This window comes from Macaca fascicularis, chromosome 9 (assembly GCF_037993035.2).
Source record: "Macaca fascicularis isolate 582-1 chromosome 9, T2T-MFA8v1.1".
Taxonomy (NCBI): Eukaryota; Metazoa; Chordata; class Mammalia; order Primates; family Cercopithecidae; genus Macaca; species Macaca fascicularis.
The window spans coordinates 75,691,268-75,714,060 of NC_088383.1; the positions used below are offsets into that span (position 1 = coordinate 75,691,268).

At 52.6% G+C, this 22,793-nt stretch overlaps 1 protein-coding gene across 3 annotated transcripts in view; it reads right to left on the reverse strand.

The window, feature by feature from the left end:
* The window catches only part of ADAMTS14 (ADAM metallopeptidase with thrombospondin type 1 motif 14), an 88,314-nt gene that overhangs the window by 25,186 nt on the left and 40,335 nt on the right, over positions 1 to 22,793 (reverse strand). For 2 of the 3 annotated variants that reach the window (XR_012417833.1, XM_005565620.4), the window contains exons 5-10: positions 8,600 to 8,683; positions 7,727 to 7,883; positions 5,637 to 5,742; positions 3,975 to 4,118; positions 2,699 to 2,831; positions 1,200 to 1,313 (exon numbers count right to left, since the gene is read on the reverse strand). Coding sequence is in view for 2 of the 3 variants with exons in the window: in XM_005565620.4 (XP_005565677.2) it covers positions 1,200 to 1,313; positions 2,699 to 2,831; positions 3,975 to 4,118; positions 5,637 to 5,742; positions 7,727 to 7,883; positions 8,600 to 8,683 (738 nt within the window). In the remaining variant the exon portion in view is untranslated. The remainder of the gene's footprint in view (positions 1 to 1,199; positions 1,314 to 2,698; positions 2,832 to 3,974; positions 4,119 to 5,636; positions 5,743 to 7,726; positions 7,884 to 8,599; positions 8,684 to 22,793) is intronic. The other variant, XM_005565621.4, reaches the window with a different exon arrangement.

A 22,793-nucleotide genomic window follows, 5' to 3' on the forward strand; every position in this document is an offset into this window, starting at 1 on the left:
ATTTACATACTATAGAATTCACTCATTTCAAGTGTGCAATGCAATGACCTTTCATAAATTCACAAAGTTGCCCGGTCGTCACCACAATCCAATTTGAGAATATTCTTATCACTCCAAAAATATCCTCTGTGCCCATCTGCAGTTACTCTTTGTTCTATGGGAGGGGTTTTATAGCTCCCAGGATGATTCCAATATGCAGCCCAGACTGAGAACCACTGATGAACTGTCCTGTGAAACTGTAGCTGGGGAGGGTCTGGAACTTTGAAAACACCTGGGAAAACTTGAGAAGTGGAAAGACCTGGAACAGCTATAACCCCTCAAGGACCCGCCAGGCCAGGGGAAGCTCCATCCACCTGTGATAAGACAAGCCCCAGAGCCGCTCAGCAGGACAGGTGTGAATAGGGGGAGCCTGGCTAGGGCAGGAGGCAGGGGGCAGGATGGTGGGGTGGCCCCAGGGCTGGGCTCCTGCTGATGATGGGGAACCACCTCTCCTGTACTTGGCTTCTTCCCCCCTCCCTCACTTGCCTTGACATGAGTCAGTAACCTCAGAACAACTCTGAGGTTGTCAGGTGTTGGCGAGTCAGAAAACTTCAATGAATGGCCCAAGGTCACCACAGTGATCAACGGCAGGGCCGGCAGCAGAGCAGAGCTGGGTTTCAGACCCAGCCACGGGGTCCCCCGGGCAAATGAAGTCCTGGCACCCACACATGCATGAGGGAGCAAACACAGGACACTCACGAAGGTTGGTGTGGGGAGAACACGTGTGTCTCATGCTCAGCGACAGCATGGGGGTGGGTGAGTAGGCAGGACACACAGAGGCTTCCCTGCATCCCTTCTCTTCTAATCACTCCCTGTGGAACCCCAACAAGTTCCTTAATTAACCTGCCTGGACCTCATTCTTCTCATTTGTAAAATGGAAGTAAGCCTTCCTGTCAGATGGGCTAGGAGATCATGCTACCCTCAGCCAATTACAGAGGCAAAGGACAGCGGGCTGGGAGAGAAGAAAGGGTATGAGTTTATGGGAAGACGCCACGTGTATGTACCCACACACTGGGCTCACTACTGTCCTTTAGCATCACCCCCAACTCATATAAGCACTTGGAGGGAGGGGTCAGGGTTCCCCCTGGGATCTGCCCCATGCCAGTGATGGATGCCCTGCACCCCAGGAAGGCCACTCCTGCTGCACACCCCACAGGTACCTTGCCGGGTGCACACTCCGTCCCATCCAGCGGGGGCCCCTTCTTGGTCTTGCAGAAGTACGGGTTGTCAGGGTGGCTGCACCACAGCTGCTTGCAGGGCTCAAAGGTCCTGAACTGCATGGCAAGGGAATGGGGTCACCAGGCTGGACTGGCTCGTTGTCCAAGGAGCAAAGGGCAGTGATGGAGAGAAAAGAGGGTGTGATGGGTGCAGGCACCCATGGCACTGCAGGGGAGGCAGCCAGAGCCCCTCACCTGCTTCAGGTTCAACTCTACCCCAAGTGCCAGCAGCCTCCAGGGACTCCTCCTTCCCCCAGGGCACTGAGAAAGAGCCCAGCCATGGCCCATGCTCTCGCCGTTCTCTCTCCAAGGCCTCCCTCCCCCGCTTTACAGAGGCCATTTGTCACTGAGCTGGGACGAGGGTGTGAGGCTCTGGGGAGGTCTAGGTTCACAGTGCCCCTGCCCTGAGCCCTGTGCACATGAGGAGAATTGAGGGAACTGCTGCTTTTCAACCCAGACCCCCCAGTACTCCGACGAGGCTGGGACTCCACCTCCCTGTAACTTGGACACCCAGCTGTGCCAGAGGTTGATGACTTTATGTTTCAGATTGTCCAGAAAAGCCATAGTTTCCTTAATATTCCCTCTTATCATCCCCTGCCAGCCACACAAGCATCCTATAAGTACAGCATTTGGGCCCTGAAATCCCACATCCTGGTCCTCTGCCCACAACTCAGGCGCTTTGTCACACCACGTGTCCCAGACAGTGGGGAAGCTGTCCACACATGGTTGGGGGCACTCCCCATTCCGAGGAGGTGAAAAGAGAGCTGCATTCCCCAGATGGGTAGTATGAAACACTCGGGTCCCCAAGGCCTGCCTCCTTCAGAAAGCCCCCTACCCCTGAGATGGCCCATTCTCTGACAGCTCAGCCTGGGCCCTGGGTGGCAGCTGTTGGGTTCTCTCCTGGGGCACTCTAGCTGATCTCAGGCTCAGTGCTCTCCCCCTGCCCCATCCTGCAGGGTAGGGACAAAGTTATGCTCCCTTGTATCTATGTCCTCAGGCACAGGCAGCAGAGATGTGGAACTGACGCTCTGGAGAGAGGTGGTGTGCAGGTGCAGCAGGTGGGGAGTTAGACTGAAAGACCTGGCACATCGCCTGAGGGTGTGGGACCTGCTGCTCCACCAGGCCAGAAGCCCAACACCTTGTCTGAAATCTGGGCTTCCTTGCAGGGAATGAGCCCAGCCAGGATCCCATCAGGTGCCCACCCTCTCTGCTCTGCTGTTTCCATCTTTCCCAGGGCTAATGCATTCCCAAGCCACTGCGCCCACCTGCCCCCACAGGTGTTCACTCTGCATCCCTGCATGGTGCCTGGCACTGTGTCTGTGGGCCCATCACCAGGCCCACTGGCCAGCTGGGCAGAAGGTGCTTTATGAATGATCAGCCTGGGCCACAGAAGGACACTGCCCTGGCCCCCACTGCCTGGCAGAGGCCAGACGGCTACTTACTGCCAAGCAGGTCTGGTATCCACTGCCAAAGTCAAAGCGGCACTGCTCATCCATTGAGTAGTCGATCCCAGGCAGCTCTGGGGGCTGGGGCCAGGCAGGATCAAAGGGGTCATCGAGGAGGCAGTCATAGGAGCTGCCAGTGGAAACAAGGAAGGTGAGCCAGGCTGACAGCGGGAAGTCCCAGGCTTTCCCTTCCCAGGGGCTGGGGTTTTCATGAGCAAGGCCTGCAGGAATCTGCACCCGCTATCCCGTGCCCAGCGCTGTCTCTTCCAGGGAGGATGGGCTGCCCTGAGCAGCCCCCTCACTCAGGACCTCACTCCCACCAGTGACGATGTCTGGAAGGGCTCCATTTGCAGCCAAAGGCAAGGGTACCCAGACTGGGATTAGATACTCAGCTCGCAGCTGGATTAGGAGGTCATTTTGCCCACCTTAGAGGGACATGTTATGGCCAAGACTAATAGTTGATTCATGGACAATTTGAGGACTCACTCTGTACTGAAAGGAGAAAAACCAGCCTACCGTGCAGGATGGACCCTGGGTGAGCTGCCCTGGCCAGATCCTGCATGGGGCTAGTGACCACATTTCTGCCTCCACCTGCCCCCATCTAAATCCACTTGGTCTCCCATTCTCAGGCCTCGAGGTCCTGAGTCTAACACTTGTTCTGTACCTGAACATCCTTAAAGACCCAGGAGCTGACCAGCCAGACCAGAATTGGGAGTGTGCTGCTGGGGCTAAGGATGGGAGTGGGGAGAGGAGGAGCTCCCTCCTCAGCATGCCCATTTCCTTGGGGCCTGGGGGAAAGCCACAGTAGCACTGTTCATCCATTGAGAAGTCGATCCCGGGCAGTTGATCCCCGGCTGGAACCAGGTGGGCTCAAAGGGGTCGTTAGGAGCCACTGGGTTTAGAGCCCCAGCCTCAGCCCAGTGGCTCATAACCTTCAGCATGCATAAGTATCACCTGCAATGCTTGATAAATCCTGATTCCTAGACCCAACCCCAGCAGAATCTAACTTACCATCTTCCATGAGCCAGGGGGTCTGCATTTTTAATAAGAATTCTATGTAAGTGGTCACCTGAACACATTCCGAAACACTAGGCTAACCCACCTGCGATGCTAATGGGGTATGTTTTAGGCCAGGTTTGGCAGAGAGGCGAGATGAGTCACGGAAGAGTCATGCCGGGGGAGACTTAGGGAAACCAGCCAGCTGTGTGATGTCTGCTCAGAGTGGCAGATCGCATGCTCCCCTATCCCAGCTCTGAGGGCAGGAATAACCTACGGGAGGTAGCGGCTGAGCTCCAGCTTGCTGCAGCGGGACCAATGGAAGCGGTGGAAGGCAGCCTGCACCAGGGGCGCCATGACGCTGCCCAAGCTGGTCTCATCTGCGCAGCCATTCCCCTGACCATCATGCTCCATGCCGAGCCTGGAATGGGGAAGACAGAGGAGTCCTGATACATCCCAGGGGCTCTGCCCCAGGCAGGCAGGCAGGCAGGCAGATCAGCAGCAGGAGACCCTGTCCTGAGCTCAGATTGCTCTTCCTGGCCTCAGTTTCCCAACCATGCAGTGGGGAGGACCAACCCTCTCTCCAAGGCTGCTCCCACTGGGATTGGGCTCATCCTGCCCTCCAAGCCTTCACTCCTGCTGTTCACCACTCCCAGACACCCACCCCTTCCATGAGTTCCACCTATGTTCTTACAGCTTCCAAGGCCAGATCAAGCCCCACCTGGCCACTGGTTCTAGCTGTCTGACCTGTGGGCTCACGTCCACAGCAGGAGCCATCTATCCCACCATTAAAAACTCACAGTCATTCGCTGGCTTCCCACCGAGAGCCTTTGAGTGCAAAGACCAGGTTTCATTCAACTCAACTCAACCTCATTTCTTGAGCCCCTGTAGGTGCCTGCATCTTGAGCCTCTCCAAGACGCTGCAAGGCTGGGCACAGAGCTTTGCACATGGTAGGCACCTACTATAATAACAGTTTACATTTAAAAGTTTGCTCTTCACAATTAGTCATTAATGCCAAATCCCAAGAATTCTAAGTTCTTAAACATTCCCAGATGGCTGCATCTGGCTTTGACTGCTAGGTAGATATGCAGGCCTATAAGCTTGACCTTGTGTCTCCACAAGGAGGGGCTCAGAGGTTCCCCTGGTGTCAGCCCCATGTTGCAAGTGTGAAGAGGAGGTCTCACCTGCCTAGAGGAGCAAAGCTGGGATAAAATCTGACGGGGCTGATGGTGTCCCCTGGTTCTGCCATTGTGATATGGCATGACCTACTGAACAGTAGCTCATTTGTGTCCACCCAGCATGTAGCCTCTTGAGGGCTTCTCTGTCCTGGCCTCCACTGCAGCCTCATTCCTAGAATGGGGCCTGGTGCATGGTAGGTGCTCAAGAAATATTGAATGAATGAACACACTCTCAACAAAACCCAAAGCCCTAAGATCAGGCAAGCCAGCCTCTGCCTAGCCCACCGCCTAAGCTCTAAGTGCACCTGTTTACAATGGGCTCAGGCCAGCACTCCAGTGAGTGCTGAGTATCAGGGTGGGCTGGATGGAGTCTTAGAAAGGCCTCAAATGTGGACATGATGGAAGGAAGCCAGAGATCAAGACCACCCAGAAACAGCAGCCCTCTGCATGTGATAGGGACACTGCCACTGACCCACCCAAAGGCAGGGCCACATCTGGTCCCCTATGGCCCTGGGATTTGGAGGCTGGGCCCAAGGCAGGCCCAAATTGCTACCCACGCCCCTTGGCTCCTCCCAACTCAGGGTAGGGCCTCCCTCTACTGGCAACTGCAGGAGGCCATGCCTCAGTGGCAGGCCAGCTCCTCTGACACCTCCCAGGACACAGGACCAGGCCGAGCTGGGCAAAGTCTCCCACAGTCACAGAACTCCCTGGAGCTCATGGCACAGCTGCCAGTCCCACCCACCCTGCTGCTTCCACTTACACGTGGCCGGTCTCATGAGCTATCACGAAGGCCGAGGAGAAGCCATCCTCATGGTTGAGGGCACAGCTCCTCAGGGGGTGACACATGCCAGTGACGGGTGCATACCCTGCCGAAGAGAGAAAGAAAAGGTGGAGAGCGAGGTGGAGGGCAGGTGAGGCAGGACACACTGAGGTCTGTGCCCAGCCCAGCCCTCTGGTCAGTGCTTGGAGCGGGGACGTTCCTGGAGGAAGAAGGATGCTCACAAAGTCCCACCTGCAGCCGAACAAACCTGGGCCAAGCCACCCTCACATCCTAGGGCTTGATGGCTTCCCTCTCAGCCTGCGGCTTCCCAGGGTTTATCAGCGCCCCTCTAAACCAGAGAACACCCAGGCCTGCAAACAACTACTTCCACAATGCCTCCCTCCAGTCCCACAGTCAATCAGCAAACAAGCTTGAAACGCTTTCTATGCAGGAGTAGGGGGTAGCGTTATGTTAGGTACCACGGGGAAAACAGGGGACTCAGATCCGAGCCTACCCCTGACCCTGCAACACCCTCTACCCACCCATTGCCACAGCTAAAGAGCTGTGGTTTAGCAGGGACGAGGCATGGGCCAGAAGGGCTAGAATTCAAGGAGCAAGACAGGCTGCAGCAGGCAGCTGGAGGAAGGAGAAAGGGAATGGTTTGGAAGGAGTTGAGGGGGACCAGGAACGGCTGATGGAGGGCAGTGAGGGACAGCTGAGACAACTCTTCGGAGGTGGGGAGGACACCGGCCAAGGTGCAGGCAGGCCACACAGGAATCATGGCAGTGCAGTGGGGCCAGCACTGGCTAAGCACTACCATGTATGAAGCCTGTGTCCTAGGGGCCTGCAAGGTGGGGATGATGACAAAGGGCATGTCCCTGCCTAGGCCTGCAGTCCCCTCTCCATGTTAGAGGGGCTGAAATGTTATTTTATTTGACATGGTTTGGGGAGTATAACAAGAGGCTGAGTGGGAAGGAGGTTTCTGGGGCCTCTGTTGTCCTGGAAAGCTGAGATTCGCTCTACATGCGATATAAGTACATGCTCTGTGTGTATATACATGTGTGTGCATGTCTGTGTCCATGTGAGTGCCTGTGCATATGTGTACATGTGTCTTTGTGTCTCTACATGTATGCAGTGTCTCTGTGTGTCTGTGTGTACGTGTGTTTGTATATCTGTACATGTACACACCGGCTTCTGTCTATTTGCATGTGTGCATGTGTCTGTGTGTACATGGGCCTGTACATGTGTGTGGATGTCTGTAAGTGTGTGTGTGTGTGTGTGTGGTGTGTAAAACCACATTTGGGGCTTCAGTCATTCAGACAAGAAAACTTTTGGGTAGGCAGGGCTGACCAACTAATTTCTAGCATTAAAGCAGAAAAAAATAGAAAGCCTTCAACATGGAAACTGGAGATCCAGTCTGAGTCTCAGATCTGCCTCGTGTCTGCTAAACCACATGGGCAAGTCGCTTCACCACCCCATGGCTCAGTTTCCTCATATGGGTATCAAAGCTGCATGTTTGCAGAGTACTTACAGTTGTCAATACTCTGTCACACACATGTCATGCATCCCCAGGGCCTTTAGCAGCCCTGGAATGGGGGGAGACAAATATTATTATGTTCCCCATTCCACAATTGGGAGGACCCAGGGAGATGAAGAGATCTTGGACCACTGGGCTAGCAAGGCACGGAGCTGGAGGCAGAGCACAGACTTCCCGTTCTGCAGCCTACACAAGGCCCATCCTAGGTGTCCCACAGTCTGCAATGGGGACAGAAGGACACAGTGTGGGGAGAAGCATCTTGGAGCCTATGGAGGGTCTTCCAGCAGCCAGGCTCTGGGACATTAAGCACAGGACCCAGGGCCTGACCACTCACAGCTGCCTGCAGCCTCCACCAAAATATCGGGGACCAGAGTAGGGACCTCTGTACTTCCCATGGTCCCCAATAAACCATTGCAAAGCTCACCCCTGGCTGTCCAGGTCCTGTCCCTTCAAATCTCCGTGTGGTGGGCCCCAGGGAGAGCCCATCTGCCTCCAGGCCCAGCCTCTGTCTGCCCTGCAAGCTGCACACACCTGGCCATGGCAAATACAGTACCTTGCATACCTGAGGGCCCAAAGTCCTGCCGGGTGAGGAAGACAACGTGGTCATGGTGCTCAGCGTGGCCGGGGTCCTGGCGCTGCTGGGAGTGTGCCCAGCGACACACCTGCTCCAGGCTGCGTGAGGGGTTCCCGCGCTCGATCAGGCTCAGGGACTGCAGGGGCCGGGAGAGCACCAACAGCCACATGGAGGGTCAGGGCCCTGGACACAGTAGGCCTCTCTCCTCCCACTTACAGATGGGAATGCTAAGGCCCAGAGGACTGCAGGACCCACCCCAAGATCACCAGCTGTCCCCACTCAGCTGCTGCCGGCACACAGCCCTGCCTGCTTTCGGGAACATTCACGTGCCATGGTTCAAGAACCATGCTGAGATGCATTTCTGCTGGGAACTTCACACACGCAATTTCCAATCCCCTCAACTAACCTGCAAGGCGGCTGCTGTTCTGAGAATTTCCTCTATACTTTGAGTTCATTGTTTTATTTAATCTTCACAATAGCTCTTACAGGAAAGTTTGGTTGCTACACCCATTTAATAATAAGTGACTGGTTGTCTAAGATTGCAGAGCACAGGGCACCAGGGCTCAACTAGAACATGACTTGTCTCGATGGCCACCCCACTGTAAGCCCCAATTTCCCCAAGAAGAGGGATCTCCCGGTGATAAAGGTGTGGAATTATCAGTTTCTCAGATTGTAGGAAGCCATCAATCACTGCTTACCACCTCCAAAAGCTCCACCCCTGAAGCCACAATTCTAATAGCCTCAGGTTCTGATTCTGGAGACAAAGTTTCCTGGATGCTTGTCCCTCCAGCCCACACTATCGCTGGTCCAACACTCTGGCTCCACAACCCTTCTGCTGACAAGGTAGTTTACCTGTCGGTAGCCAACCATGATCAAGCGGACGAGGGCAATATTTATATGAACCCCCAGCGACTCATCGTGGTAAATCTCATCTACCTGCAAGAAGAAAATACAGTTTAAGGGAAGGAAACATTCATCACAGGCCTACTGTGTGCCAGGTACTTGGGCAGGTGCCTAACATACGGTATCCCCACCATGACCTTATCAGGCAAGATACCTATCCCTACTTTACAGATAAAGAAACTCAGGCTGAGGGGGCAAAATGACCTGCCCAAGGACATGCTGCTAACAAGCTGCAGAACTGGGATTCACATCCCAGACCATGTAATCCCAACCCTAAGCTCTTTCCACAAAGCCACAGTGTAGAGGGCCTGGTCTCAAACTCAGCAACTCTGACCAAGACTCATCTTTCCACGTCTGGAGAGCCTCTTCCAGACACGTCACCTGGCTCAGGGAACCCCAGGCCACTCGCCCTAATATCCCTGTGTACCTTTCCAGTTGCCACTGGCATAATGTCTGCCCTACAGTGCCCTGGCCCTGGGGAGGCAGCAGTGGACACTCCTCCAGGAGACATACTCCAGGGCCTTGGAGCAGCAGCAGCACCTGGGAGCTTGTGAGAAATGCAGAGCCTTGAGCCCCACCCCAGGCCTCCTGAATAAGGATCTGCAATTGAACAAGATCCCCAGCTGACTGGCAGGCACAGGCAAGTTTGAGGAGCACTGCTCTAGACAATTCCTTTCTCTCACAGGCCCGGGACTGTGGGGCAGTGTCCTGCGCAGCTCATCAAAGACTCCAGCCCTTCGCACTCCTCCGCCAGGAAGCTCCTGAACAGTGTCCGTGAGGTGGACTCTCGGCCTCTGCTTGTCCACCCCCAAGGACAGGGAGCTCACCCGAGTGGTCCCATTGGATACTCCAGCTTTTTTGTTTTAAATAACCTTGTTTATGAATACAAAACACCTTAACTAGAAATAAAAGTTGAAAACTACAAAAAAAGAAGAAAATGAAATCACCAACACTACTATTAGACAGATATATAATAACCACAGTTAACCTGTATCCTGCCACGTGTGTACATGCATGCATCTTATTTTACAAAATTGGAATCATACTGAATATACTGTTTCTATGTTGCTTGTTTCATAGAACATTATTCAATACATTTAAAAGCTTAATCTCGACTGGGCATAGGCGCAGTGGCTCATGACTGTAATCCTAGTGCTTTAGGAGGCCAAGGTAGGAGGATCACTTGAGGCCAAGACTTTGAAACCAGCCTGGACAACATAGCGAGACCCTGTCTCTACAAAAAAATGCCACTGCCGCCGTCAGGGATGCGATGCCACCAGCCCAGTCAGGGATGCAATGCTGCCGGCGCAGTCAGGGATGCGATGCCGGCAGAAGTGGAACCCAGCCTCTGCCTCTTGCCCATATGGCTTCCTAGGAGCTGGACCAGAGCTCCTTGCATAGTCTTGCTCTCACTACTTCCATCTCCCCATGCCCTTCAGCCATCAATTCCTTTCCATTCACAAGCAAAGTGATCAACCTACAACCCACAAAGCAACCATTGTCCACCAAATGGAGAAGAGGAATAGCACTTCCAACCATACAGGCGTGAGAGTCCCATGGCAGGGGGTGAGCCAGGAGGGGATCAGGAGACGTACGCTTTGTGGGCAAACTGTGGGCAGCAGAAGCTACATGCATCACCGATCCCCAGTCCCAAGCCACTTTCCGCAGTGCCCAGAACTGGCAGCTGCCCCAGTTCATGAATGGACGGAATTCACAGCAGCCAGCGTCAGGCTTCTGCCACAGGCCTTCCTGGCACCCATATCTGGATCCAATTGAGTAGCAAGACCAAAGACCAGCAGCCGCTATGGGAAAGCAGCTCCCCGCCAACACCCCACCACAAGGAACAATGCCAATGCCCATCACAAGAAATGACGATAGTCCAGCGAGCAGCAGGGCTTCCTTCCCAACCTCTTCCCCTCCCCAGTGGGAGTAAAGTGCTCCCATGCATAGAGACAATGTCCTCCTCAATCCACACACCCTAGACTTATCCTAGGAGGGACTTCAGGGTGGAGTGGGGGGCACTCAATCAGTCACACACACACATAGGCTCCCTGGTGGAATTCTAAACTAAGGAGTCTTTGCTGATTGCTGAGATGATCATGAATCTGCAGTAGGGTGACCCTTAAGTAATCCTTACTTCCCAGCCCCTCCAACACTGGATCACCGCCTTCCTTCTGTGCTGGGGTGGGTCTGTGTCGCAGACCTCCCTGAGTGCACTATAAGCAGACTAAGGACAGGATCACAGGCAATGCACGCTCTGCACAGCCCCATCTGTGCCCCACGCATACATATGTAAACCCATCGGTTATCCCGGGAGCAGGAGAAGAAAGGAGTCACTGGGACATTCAGCGGGGGCATCTGCTGGGCCTCTAGGCATCTGGAAATGCCCGGGGCTGCTGCCTTCCTCCACGTGTCTCTCCTGTAGGGCAGACCATGTGAATTGCTGCCAGGATCCTTCCATATTACTCATTTCTGTACCTCACTCAACAGGCCAAACCCACTCATCAAAGCCTCCAATGACCCTTGCTCCAATAGCTGCCATCTCCAGCTCAGGACATTGAGAGGTCCTTACAGCGGGACTGGGCAGGGGGCTGCTGCCTCTCTGAGCAGGAGATAGAATCACAGCTCAACTGTCCAACACTGGCAGAAGGTGGGGTGAGGGCCCCTGATGCCACCTCCCACTCCCTGGTAACTGGCCTAGATGCAAATGCTACGTAAACAGAAAGGGACAGCCCATCTGGAGATACCACTAAGAAGCAACTTGAAACCAAGGGCTTCAGGTGTCTGGTGTTCTGAGGTCTGCAGCACAAGCCCCCCACCCCCACCACCCGGCTCCAGGATCTAGAGAAAAGGGAAACAGTGTCTGGGCAGGAGGGCTCAGGGAAGTCTCAGTGGAGGAGCTGGAATGATCCCTGGACCAAGAAGGCTGTGGGCCCTTAAAAGGAGAGGGGCAGAGGCTTGCAGCAGGGGAGAGGAAGGCAAGAGCCACGTGAAGCCACCAAGAGAACTCCAGGGTCACTGGCAACCAAGATAACTAAAGTCAACTGCTTTGGTCTGAATGTTGGTGTTGCCCCAAAATTCATATGTTGACATCCAACTCCCAAGGGAATGGTATTGGAAGACAGGGCATTAGGGGGTAATTAAGTCATAAAGGCAGAGCCCTCCTGAATGGGATTAGTGTCCTTATAAAAGAAGCCCCTGAGAGACCCCCTCACTCCTTCTACCATGTGAGGACACAGTGAGAAGGCACCATCTATGAACCAGAAAGTGGGTGGGCTCTCACCAGTCACCAAATCTGCTGGTGTCCTGATCTTGGACTTCCCAGCCTTCAGAACTGTGAGAAATAAATTTCTATTGTTTCTATGCTACTCACTTAGGATATTTCGTTACAGCAGCCCAAACAGGCTAAGCCATCCCCCTCCATCTGACAGGGAATTTCTTCCCAGCCAGCGCTCACATGTGCCCAGTAGCGGGGAGCTTTTCATCATTGGAAAGTTCCCTGGGGCAGGAGCCCTGTTCAGCCTTCCCACCCACGTCCTCTGCTGGCCTTCAGTCTCCTGCTGGAAGTTTCACTGAGCATGTCTGCTCCCTTCCTGGGGACAGACAGTGATCTCAGTCTCTTATGGACTTCCCTCGAAGTACACCTCTGTCAAAGAAAATAGAGATCACTTACCAAATGGAAAACCTGAATTAGCACCATCTAAGCACCAAGATAAAGAAACCATCAATCTAGAATCCTGAACTCACAAAACCATCTTTTAAGGACCATGGTGAAATGAAGACATTATTAGATAAACAAACACTGTTACACAGACCCCACTAAAGGAATGTCAGGGAAGACGGAAAATGATCCCAAAAAGGAAGCCTAAAGCACAAGGAGAAGTGAAGAGTTTTGAGGCTGTGATAGAAAAGGAGCTCGGCAATGAGAAACAGTTGGGTCTTTTCTTATACTAAATAAGGATGATAAAAATAAACTGCTTTTATTTTATTCCCTTTCTCCCCCATTAAAAAAAGGTGGAGTTAGCCCTTCCATTCCAAGTCCCCTGTTCCAGTCCTCTGGGGCCCTGGTATGCTCATCTGCACACACCCCTGCCATCCCCAGCCCTTGAGTAGGGACCTCAGCATCTTTGATTTGGCTCAAGCTGCCTGAGGCTTTGCATGGGCCAAGGAGGTGGCTGGACAAGGCTGCCGTGTCTGGTAGAACTGCAGAGACCATGTGACACATAGCACCACAGCCAGGACCCCAGCTGCTCTGGAACACGCACAGGCGGCTCGCTGACAGCCTCCAGCCTGGCTGTGCACCCAGGGCCTGGCCCTGTCTGCCTTGGCCCTCCATGGCTGCCTCCCAAAGCCAGAGGTGAGGCCAGGGAGCTAGCTCAGGGGAGATCACAGATCGCTTCCCATGGTTGGGCATGAGGCAGGATGGCTATGAGGCACACTCACAGGGCAGAACAGAGAGTGTGTCCAGCTTCTCTGCTTCTCACCTCTGCGCCAAGTTCAAAGTCACCTCTGCCAGGACCCCTGCATTAGGATTCAGTACCACATATTGACCTGAGATAACCACTGGGTATGTACCAGAAAAACAAGCAAAGGTCAGGACTCTCTCTGGCCAAGGGGAGAAAAAGCAGCACAAGAGAAGATGGTAGAGGGTACTGGGATCAGAGGGAGGGAGGCACCTCTACTCCCCAAGCACCTACTGTGTGCCAGGCACTGTGCCGAGGGCTTGGCATACAACCTCACAACCACCTTATGGAGAGAGGAATTATTCCCGTCTCATAGGCAAGACATCCAAGGTTCAGAGAGGGTAAGTAACTTGCCCAAGGCCACGCAGCTAGAAGTGAGAATGCCAAGAGTTAAACTCAGATCTTTGTGACTCTCAGGCCCCCTTCCTTAGCCACTACATTCAGCTGCTGTCCAGAACCAGTTTCTGTGGCAGGGTGGCTGGGGTGGGCTTTGTCTGGCCCAGGAGAGAGAATGAGGAGAGTTTACAACTCAAGAAGGCTGTAAAAGGTCCACCCACTGCTTGGCAGCCAGGCTCAGGCAGGTCTTAAACAGGGAGAGGTGGAGGCCAGTGCTGAAAAAGACCCTGGGGGTATTAAGCCCACCCGCGCTCAAACAGAAGCGGAATGGTGTGGTCTCATCGCCACTAATGGCTGGCACAGCCCACAAGCGCCTCCCCACATCACTTTACTGAATCCTCATGGTGAACGGCCTGGAATTCCTATTATTCTAAAAATAAACTTTATTTTAAAATAACTTTAGATTCAGCTACAAGTTGCAAAGATAGTACAGAAACTCCCCACACCCAATTTATTCCAAATGTTAACATCTTCCATTACTATGGTATGTTTGTCACTGTTAATGAACCAATATTGACATACTGTTATTAACTAAAGTCTACATTTTATTCAGATTTTTCTAGTTTCCCCCAAATGTCCTGGTCCCATCCAGGGTGTCACATTCCATTTAATCTTCCTGTCTCCTTAGCCCCTCTGCTCTGTTTCTTCTCTGTGACAGGTTCTCCCGCCTTCTGGTTTTTGATGACTTTAAGTCTTAAGAAGCACTGAGCAGGTATTTTGTGTCCTTCAATTAGGGTATGTCTGATGGTTTTCTCATGGTTAGATGGGGGCTACAGGGGAGGAAGCCCACAGGGGTAAGGTGCATCCTCATCAGGCCATGCCAAGGATGCATGATATCAGCACGACTCATCACTGTTGCTGTTGGCCTTCATCACCCGGCTGACGGAGTGTTTGTCAGGTTTCTTCACTGAGAGTTACCCTCTGCTCCCTGATTTCCAGACTGAATTCTTTTAAAGAAAGTCACTATGTGCGGGCCACATCTAGGGAGTGAGGAGTTAAAATCCACCTCCTTGAAGACGGACGTGAATAAACTGGAATTACTCTGCATGGGTGATTTGTCCCTTCTTTGTTTATTTATTCCATCATTTATGTTATCAGTATGGACTTTTATCTATTTTACACCTTGGGCTATAATTCTCTGTGATTTGTTTTGTGGCTCAAATTGTCCTAGCTTTGGTGGTTGAGAGCTCTTTGAGTTGGCTCCTGTGTCCCGTAAACACACCCCCATGGTTTGGGGATTTGGGGTTTATGTTTTAACACTTCGTTACTTTCTGGCTCTAGGAGATGCTCCGGGGTCATCTTGCATATTCCCCGCCCTAGTCCCAGTGTCAGACGTTTCTCCAAGGACCTCTGAGGAGAAGGGTATGCTATCCCTGTTTTCAGGGATACAGGCAGGCCCAAAGGTACGCAGAAGCTTGCCCGAGGACAGCAATCATGGTCAGAAGACAAGCCCAGGCCTCAGAAAACCTCACCTGCTCATGCGCCTTCCCTGATCACTTACTGCCTCTGAACCTGGGCAGATGTGAGCACCATTGCTTGAAGACAGAGGAACGGCCACAATGACCCCTCCTGTCCTTTCTCAGTCCTCAGGAGACGACAGCAACATGGAGTCTCAGGCCCTGGACCAGCCCTTTGGCGCGCAACCCTGGCCCTTCTAACAAGGCACAAGGTGACTCTGCAGACCACGTGCTCCAGCCCCCAGCGTCCCCGAGACACATGCTGCATCCCATTGAGTCCAACAGGCTCCTCTTTTTCACGTTTACAATCACTGTTGGCCAGGAGGCAGCCCAGGTGTGACTGTCACTGCCAGTGCAAGCAAGAGCCTCTGTCATTCCTGGTGGCTTCACAACCACAGCCCTCATCATTTCAGGTAACAAACCATCAGAGGCAGGAATGTGAATCCTGGGTGTTGTCTGAAAACGTCCCATCGACACCTTGCAGTAAAATTGATATGGCTCCAGCATCAAATCCACAGGATGCTGTCCGTAGGTTCTGTGAAAATCCAGGGATGCCGGTGGAGCCCTCAGGTGGCACCACCCCTGCTCTCCATGGCAGGCAGGACAATGCTGCATGGAAACGTCATACACTGAGGATGATGCCGGAACATGACCTGCAAGGGCACTGCTCTGAATGTGAAGAAGTTAGGGGAACTCCTCACCTGTTCATGTTGCCTTATCTGTGTGTATACAAGAGTAACATATGATAGGCCAGGCGCGGTGGCTCATGCCTTTAATCCCAGCACTTTGAGAGGCCGAGGCAGGTGGATCACGAGGTCAGGAGATTGAGACCATCCTGGCTAACACGGTGAAACCCCATCTCTCTACAAATACAAAAAAAAATTAGCCTGGCATGGTGGCAGGCACCTGTAGTCCCAGCTACTTGGGAGGCTGAGGCAAGAGAATGGTGTGAAACTGGGAGGCGGAGCTTGCAGTGAGCCGAGATCGCGCCACTGCACTCCAGCCTAGGCGACAGAGCAAGACTCCGTCTCAAAAAAAAAAAAAAAAAAAAGAGTAACATATGATAAAGACCTAAGTCTAACTGAGGTTAAAAGCTCTCTTGTAGCTGGGTACAGTGGCTCACACCTGTAATCCCAGCACTTTGGGAAGCCGAGGCAGGCGGATCACAAGGTCAGGAGTTTGAGACCACCCTGACCAACATGGTGAAACCCTGTCTCTACCAAAAATAGAAAAATTAGCCGGGCATGGTGACATGCAGCTATAATCCCAGCTCCTCAGGAGGCTAGGGCAGGAGAGTCACTTGAACCTGGGAGGCAGAGGTTGTGGTGAGCTGAGATCCCACCACTGCACTCCAGCCTGGGTGACAGAGCAAGATTCCATCTCAAAAAAAAAAAAAAGAAGCTCTCTTCTAATAAGTCTACAGTGCTAAGAGATGAACAGAATTTCATTGGTAACACTTTTTCGTTCTTAAGGACATAAAATAATGGGGTATCTGACCATCAGTGTGGTCTTAGATTTGATGAAATATGGTACACATGTGAATTTGTCTGTGTGCACACATCTAATTTGGTGTGGTACACATGGGTGCATGTATCTATACAAACACACCTGTGTTACACATGTGGGTGATTAAACATGGTACAGGTATATGCATGTGTGTGGGTACCCATATTATATGTGTATACACATGTGCATGTGTGTGGGTACCTGTGTTGTATGTGTGTACACATGTGCATGTATGTGGATGTTTAACAGCAATATACTACTACCTGTGGTCTGAGCTCTCTGCCTTCCCCAGCCCTCCAGGGCTGACCCTCACAGTAGGCAGAGCTGGGTCTGGTTTACCTCGGGTTGGGACACTAAGACCTCACCAAGATGCCATGCTCAGGTGTGCACACACAGACAAGTTCACATGTGTACCATATTTCATCAAATCTAAGACTCCATGACGGTCAGATTCCCCATGATTTTATGCCACGGACCTGCCTCCGAGGTCACTAGGGAGGTGTTTAATGAGGTCTGGAGGATGGGGCTGCTCTCAGGGGAGTGGAAGGAGAGCGCTGAGTCTCCTGACTTCTTTCTCAGTTGCTGCAGGCTCAGCTGCTCCATCTCCCCTCTCTGCTAAGCTCATGATCATGCCCTATATTTTAAAGGGCTGGTGTGGGTTCCAAGTGAGCACTTTTAGCTGCCTTTTAATTGGCACACCTCTTAAAGGGGTGGCTGTCTCTGGAGCTCCCTGGAGCCTGCAGGCTGGTCTGGGTGGTGCTCCAGAGATCCGGCTGCTCAGCCCACCTCATGCCCAGGCTGCATGTGCAGAGTGGCTCCAGGGTGCACAGGGATGGACCCACCCAGCCCAACAGAGTCTCTTTCACAAGCCCACAGTGCTCAGCATTTATCCCCCACAACCTATTTGTGAAACGCAGCAGCCTTGACGTCCCAGGCTGGCAGCCTGTATGTAAATAGAGGCAGTGTGGAGGCCTGGGAAGGTTGAGCTCTGCTGCTTCTCACCAATGCATGGTCTTACTTCTTGGAGCTTGACTCTGCTCATCTGTGGGTGTGGAGGAAACAGCTTGCCGAGGCAGGAGGATAGAGGGAAAAACAGACGTCAAGGCTTTGAAACCAGGCCTGGCCCACAGCATGTGCTCGATCAACAGCATCCATTAGTTTAAAACTTATTTCAGCCAGGCACAATGGCTCAGGCCTATAATACCAGCACTTTGGGAGGCTGAGGCAGGAGGACTGTTTGAGCTCAGGAATTCAAAACCATCCTAAGCAACATAGTGAGACCCTGTCTATATATATCTATATTTTTAAATTAAAAATTAGCTGGGTACAATCAGCCATGCCTGTAGCTACTTGGGAGGCTGAGGCAAGAGGATCACTTGAGTCCAGGAGGTCGAGGCTACAGTGAGCCATGGTCACACCACTGCACTCCAGCCTGGATGACAAAGCAAGACCCTACCTCTAAAAAGTGTGTGTGTGTGTGTGTGTGTGTGTGTGTGTGTGTGTGTGTGTGTGGAGTGAGATGCTGTCCATGAAAGCAAAAGTGCTGTGTGAACCATAAAACTCTCTTCGCAGGAAGGGTGCTCACATCACATATCTCTCGCACCAAGATTCCCAGCACTCCTCCTTCTGTGATGCACATCATTCTCTGCCCAGAGGGTTTGCTTTGAAAATTCCTGTGTGTGACAATTGGAACTAATACCATAGGTCAGGGGGTCTCAATCTGGCCACTGTGGACAATTTGACGTGGATGAGCTCAGTTGGGGGAGCTGTTCTGTGCATTTTAAGATGTTTAGCAGAATCCCTGGCCTCTACCAACTAGATGCCAGTAGCACCCCATCCCCTCTAGCTGTGACAATCAAAAAATAGCTCCAGATATTACCAAATGTCCCTGGTTAAGAACTACTGCTTGGGTGGGCGCCATGGCTCACAGCTGTAATCCTAGCACTCTGGGAGGCCAAGGCAGGAGGATTGCTTGAGGCCAGGAGTTCAAGACCAGCCTGGGTAATATAGTAAGACCCTGTCTCTACTAAAAATTAAAAAAAAAAAAAAAAAAAGAAAATTAGCCAAGCATGGTGGCATGCACCTGTGGTGCTTGGGAGGCTGAGTCAGGAGGATCCCTTAAGCCCAGTAGGTTGAGGCTGCAGTGAGCCATGACTGCACCACTGTGCTTCAGCCTGGGTAACAAAGCAAGACCCTGTCTTTAAAAGAAAAAAAAAAAAGGGCTGGGCACCTTGGCTCACACCTGTAATCCCAGCACTTTGGGAGGCTGAGGTGAGCAGATCACTTGAGGTCAGGTGTTCGGGACCAGCCTGGCCAACGTAGCGAATCCCCATCACTACTAAAAATACAAAAATTACCTGGGTGTGGTGTCATGCCTGTAATCCCAGCTACTCGGGAGGCTGAGGCAGGAGAATTGCTTGAACCCAGGAGACGAAGGTTGCAGTCAGCCGAGATTGCACCACTGCACTCCAGCAACAGAGTGAGACTCCATCTCAAAAAAATAAAATAAAATAACTTTTAAATATTATAAATAAAATAAACTTTAAAAAGAACTACTGCTTTACAGTGAATGAGTTTTTTTACTTTTAGCAAAAGCAGTTTTGGGGAACAGACATAAGAGAAGAGAAAAAGACCAAAAAGAGAGGGAAGAAGAGGATTGTCTGCTTCCAGTGTCAAGGAGAATAAGCTCCTTAGAGATTCATCTACCCAGAAGGAGAATGTCTGGCAAAGCCATACTCTCCATCAGCAGGAAAGCAGTTTTTGTGGTGTTCCAAACCAGCCTTTATGATGGATGTGTAACGCTTGTCAAGGGTAAACAAAATGCCACCCTTCCAGGCTGAGGCCACCAAGGCCCTGATCTGACAGCCAACTGCGCCAAAACCTCCCAGGTCTAAAAGGGGAAGCGAGCTCTTCTACACAGTCCATCTGAGCAGGCCCCAGGCTCAGAAACGGGCTCTGAGGCAGGTCAGAGCTGGTAGGACCCTACCATTGGCAGAGCTGCTAGCCAGTGTTGTCCCGGCAACCACCCCAACATCTATGTATTGTCAGTCAGGTGGAGCCGGGCAGGGGGTGGAGGTGGATCAGGCACCTATCATCCAGACAGGTTGGCTGCCAAGAGGGTTCCTACAGGAAACAGAGACTGGAAGCTTCTGGCTACAACCTGGCTGGGAGGAAATGATGAAAGGGCCTCTCTGTCTCTCTTCTCACCCTCCCTGTGCTCCAGCTCCAGGCCCTAGGAGGTTCCCCCATCTCCCCATGTCCAAAGGGGTCCTCTCCCCAGAGAACTGGTCCATCACCCCTGGGCCAGGAGAGGGCCCTGGGAATGGGCAGATCCACCTTGGATGCCACCATGGGGAGCTGTTCTCATGCCTCTTCTTTACGCCACAGTCCACGCTGCTGCCTCCCCAGTTATCCCGCCACACCTGGGTGCCAGGGAGGTCTCTGCAGGCTTCTGTCACCTGTCACCACACACCTGGGTCTCCTTCATCAACCCTGCCCCCACAACCCTGCTGTGCTATCTGCCACCCTATCTGCATGCCCTCCTCTCTCCGAATTGCCCTCTCCCTCAAGGCAGGCTCAGCAATGAGCCCCTGTAGACACCCCTCCTCTCTCTACAACCCCACAGGGACAGTATCCCCTCTAAGCTCCTTGGTACTGGTACCATTCTCCATGGTTCCCTGATTATTCCACAGGACTAAGGCTTGTTTTTGCAGTCAGACCAAAACTTCTAGGACGGGAGCCTCTGTCTGTGATACAAGGCACACAACCGGTGCTCACTAAATGCTGAGAACAACTACCCCTTTATGCTTCAAAGTACTCCAATGGTTCTCTAGTCCTGAGATTTGAAGAAGTCTTAAGGAAGATGACCCAGTATAGATGGGGAAACAGGCACAGAGAATGACAGCACCCAGCAGCGTGTGCGGAAAGGTTGAGGGGGGAGCCTGGTCACATCATCTGAAGCTGCAGGAATATCCACAGCATCTCCCCAGGTCAATGCAAAAGACACATGGAAGGCAGGGCCACCCGGACTGTCCCTCCAGCTGCCGCTGACAGCAGTGCCCAGGGCCTCGTCAGATAACTTTGGGTGCTTCACTAATGGCTTCTGCCCCCTCCTCCCTGGGTTAAGAGCACAATGGGACTATCCATCCCAGGAACTAGATCTCCTCTCTCTGGTCCCGCCGGGCCAGACCTGGCCCCGGAAATCAGGATCAGAAATGGTCACAGCAGACAGGTGCTCCAAGGGGAATGCAAAGGCAAGCTGTTATTACTGGCCCCATGGAAATCCCCTAAGGGTATTCAAGCATCAAGCATCCTAGCCGAATAAAAGCTCCCACACAATGGACAGGATGAGCTGCTGGTCCCCAGGGAGGCAGACTGTCGGTCCCCATCTGCTCACCTTCCCTTGCTGGGAAGTTTGGCTGTCTGTCCTCTGCACCTGTTCAGGGGAAGCCTGAACCCCATACCGCCCACATACCCGTGATGGCAGCAGCAGGTTTGCACCGTCACGGCTCCTTTAAGCCACAGTCCATCTCAATGCTGTGAGCCTCTCTCCCCAAGAGGAACTGGGCTCCCCTCAGAGGAAGCTCTGCCTCAACTGTGCCCCTCACCCATCCCAGGCCCTGTCTGTTCCCACATTCACAGGGCAACCCAGCAGTGAGCAGAAGACCCAGCCTCTAACGGCCTTCCAGAACTTCTGAGAAGATCATTACTCTCCTCACCCACCTTCTGACAGGTTGTGGGGAGAGGGAAGGTAGGAACAAGACTATCCAAACAGCAGTCTCCAAGGCAGGCCCTCGTGGCCCGCTCGTGGCCCCGTCTTCAGTGGAAGCTGACAAAGTTCCCCGGCCACAGCTTTGAGTCATGCATGAGTCAGAGGTCAAGGGTCAAAAGTCAGAACGTGTTAATTTGGCCAAGAAGATTAGAATGGGTCACTGAACCTCCCTTCCTCCAACAGTAAAGTCCTGGGGACATCGGGGGAACACCAGGGAAGGAGGATAGGTAGGCAGCTGGCCTCCACATCATGAACATCAAGGGCTCAGAGAGAACTTCCCACCCGCTTCTGCCACCATCCACGTGGTCTCATAGCTCCAGATTGGAGGGCTTCCCAGCCCCTTCTGAATGCACCACGTTTCAGGCCAGGCCAGCCCTGGAATGCCAAGTTTCAAAAGTACACTTTGCTCGATGGAAAGAAACGTCTCGACTTATAGCCCATCAAAAGACCTCTTCCGGTTTCCGAGGGAAACTCCTAAATTCTGCCTGGGGAACAAGTTCCCGTCTACTCTCCCCACTACCTTCCAAACTTCACTGCCTTCAGCTCTCCACCTCAGAGGTGGGTTTCATTGTTTTTCTCATAGCCCCAAAGAGCATCCCCTCCACCCTCACCCCCGTCATTTGAGCTGACTCTCTTAGAACCCTTATCAGGGGCTCAGACCAGGCCACCCAGTGGGTCTGGGAGGGGCCTTGCTGAGGGCACACAGTGCCCAGAAGCCACGCATGTGGAGCCCCTCACCAAGCAGAGACCGTAGGAGCTGGCACAGGTCACGGCCCCTTCAGGACATACGTGCATGCAAGCACTCCGTCTCCGGGGGTCCTTTTCCCAGCCTGTGTGAGGGCCCATTTGGAACCCCAGCGTTAGGATACAGATCAGTGTAAGCTGAAGACATCTGAAAGCCAACAGATGCAGAAAGAAGCCCTCTCAGCTTCCCTTAAAAGCAGCAGCATCTGGGAAAGAGGTTGTTGGAAATCCCCTTAAGGGAATTTCATGGTCATAAAGACAGAAATACCACTTGACCCGGCTTAAGTAAACATCACAGACTTCATCTCCCGTCTGTTCTCCTAAAGACCCACCTGTCTTTCCTAAAGAAACCTTTCTCCCTTCTCCCTTTCTCTCCCTATTAAGCTAAGAATATAAGCCCCAGGTTTTGTTTGTTTCTTTCTTTTCTTTCTTTTTTTTTTTTTTTTTTGAGACTGCAGTCTCCCTCTGTGGTCCAGGCTGGAGTGCAATGGCCCGATCTCGGCTCACCGCAACCTCCGCCTCCCGGGTTCAAGCAATTCTCCTGTCTCAGCCTCCTGAGCAGCTGGAACTATAGGCACACACCACCACACCCAGCTAATTTTTGTATTTTTAGTAGAGAGGGGGTTTTGACATGTTGGCCAGGCTGGTCTCAAACTCCTGACCTTAGGTGATCCGCCTGCCTCAGCCTCCCAAAGTGCTGGGATTACATGCATGAGCCACTGCACCTGGCCAAGCTCTCAGTTTTCACCACCCCTTTGAGGTACTCATCATAGAGTAACCTTATATACAAGGAACTGGCAAATCAA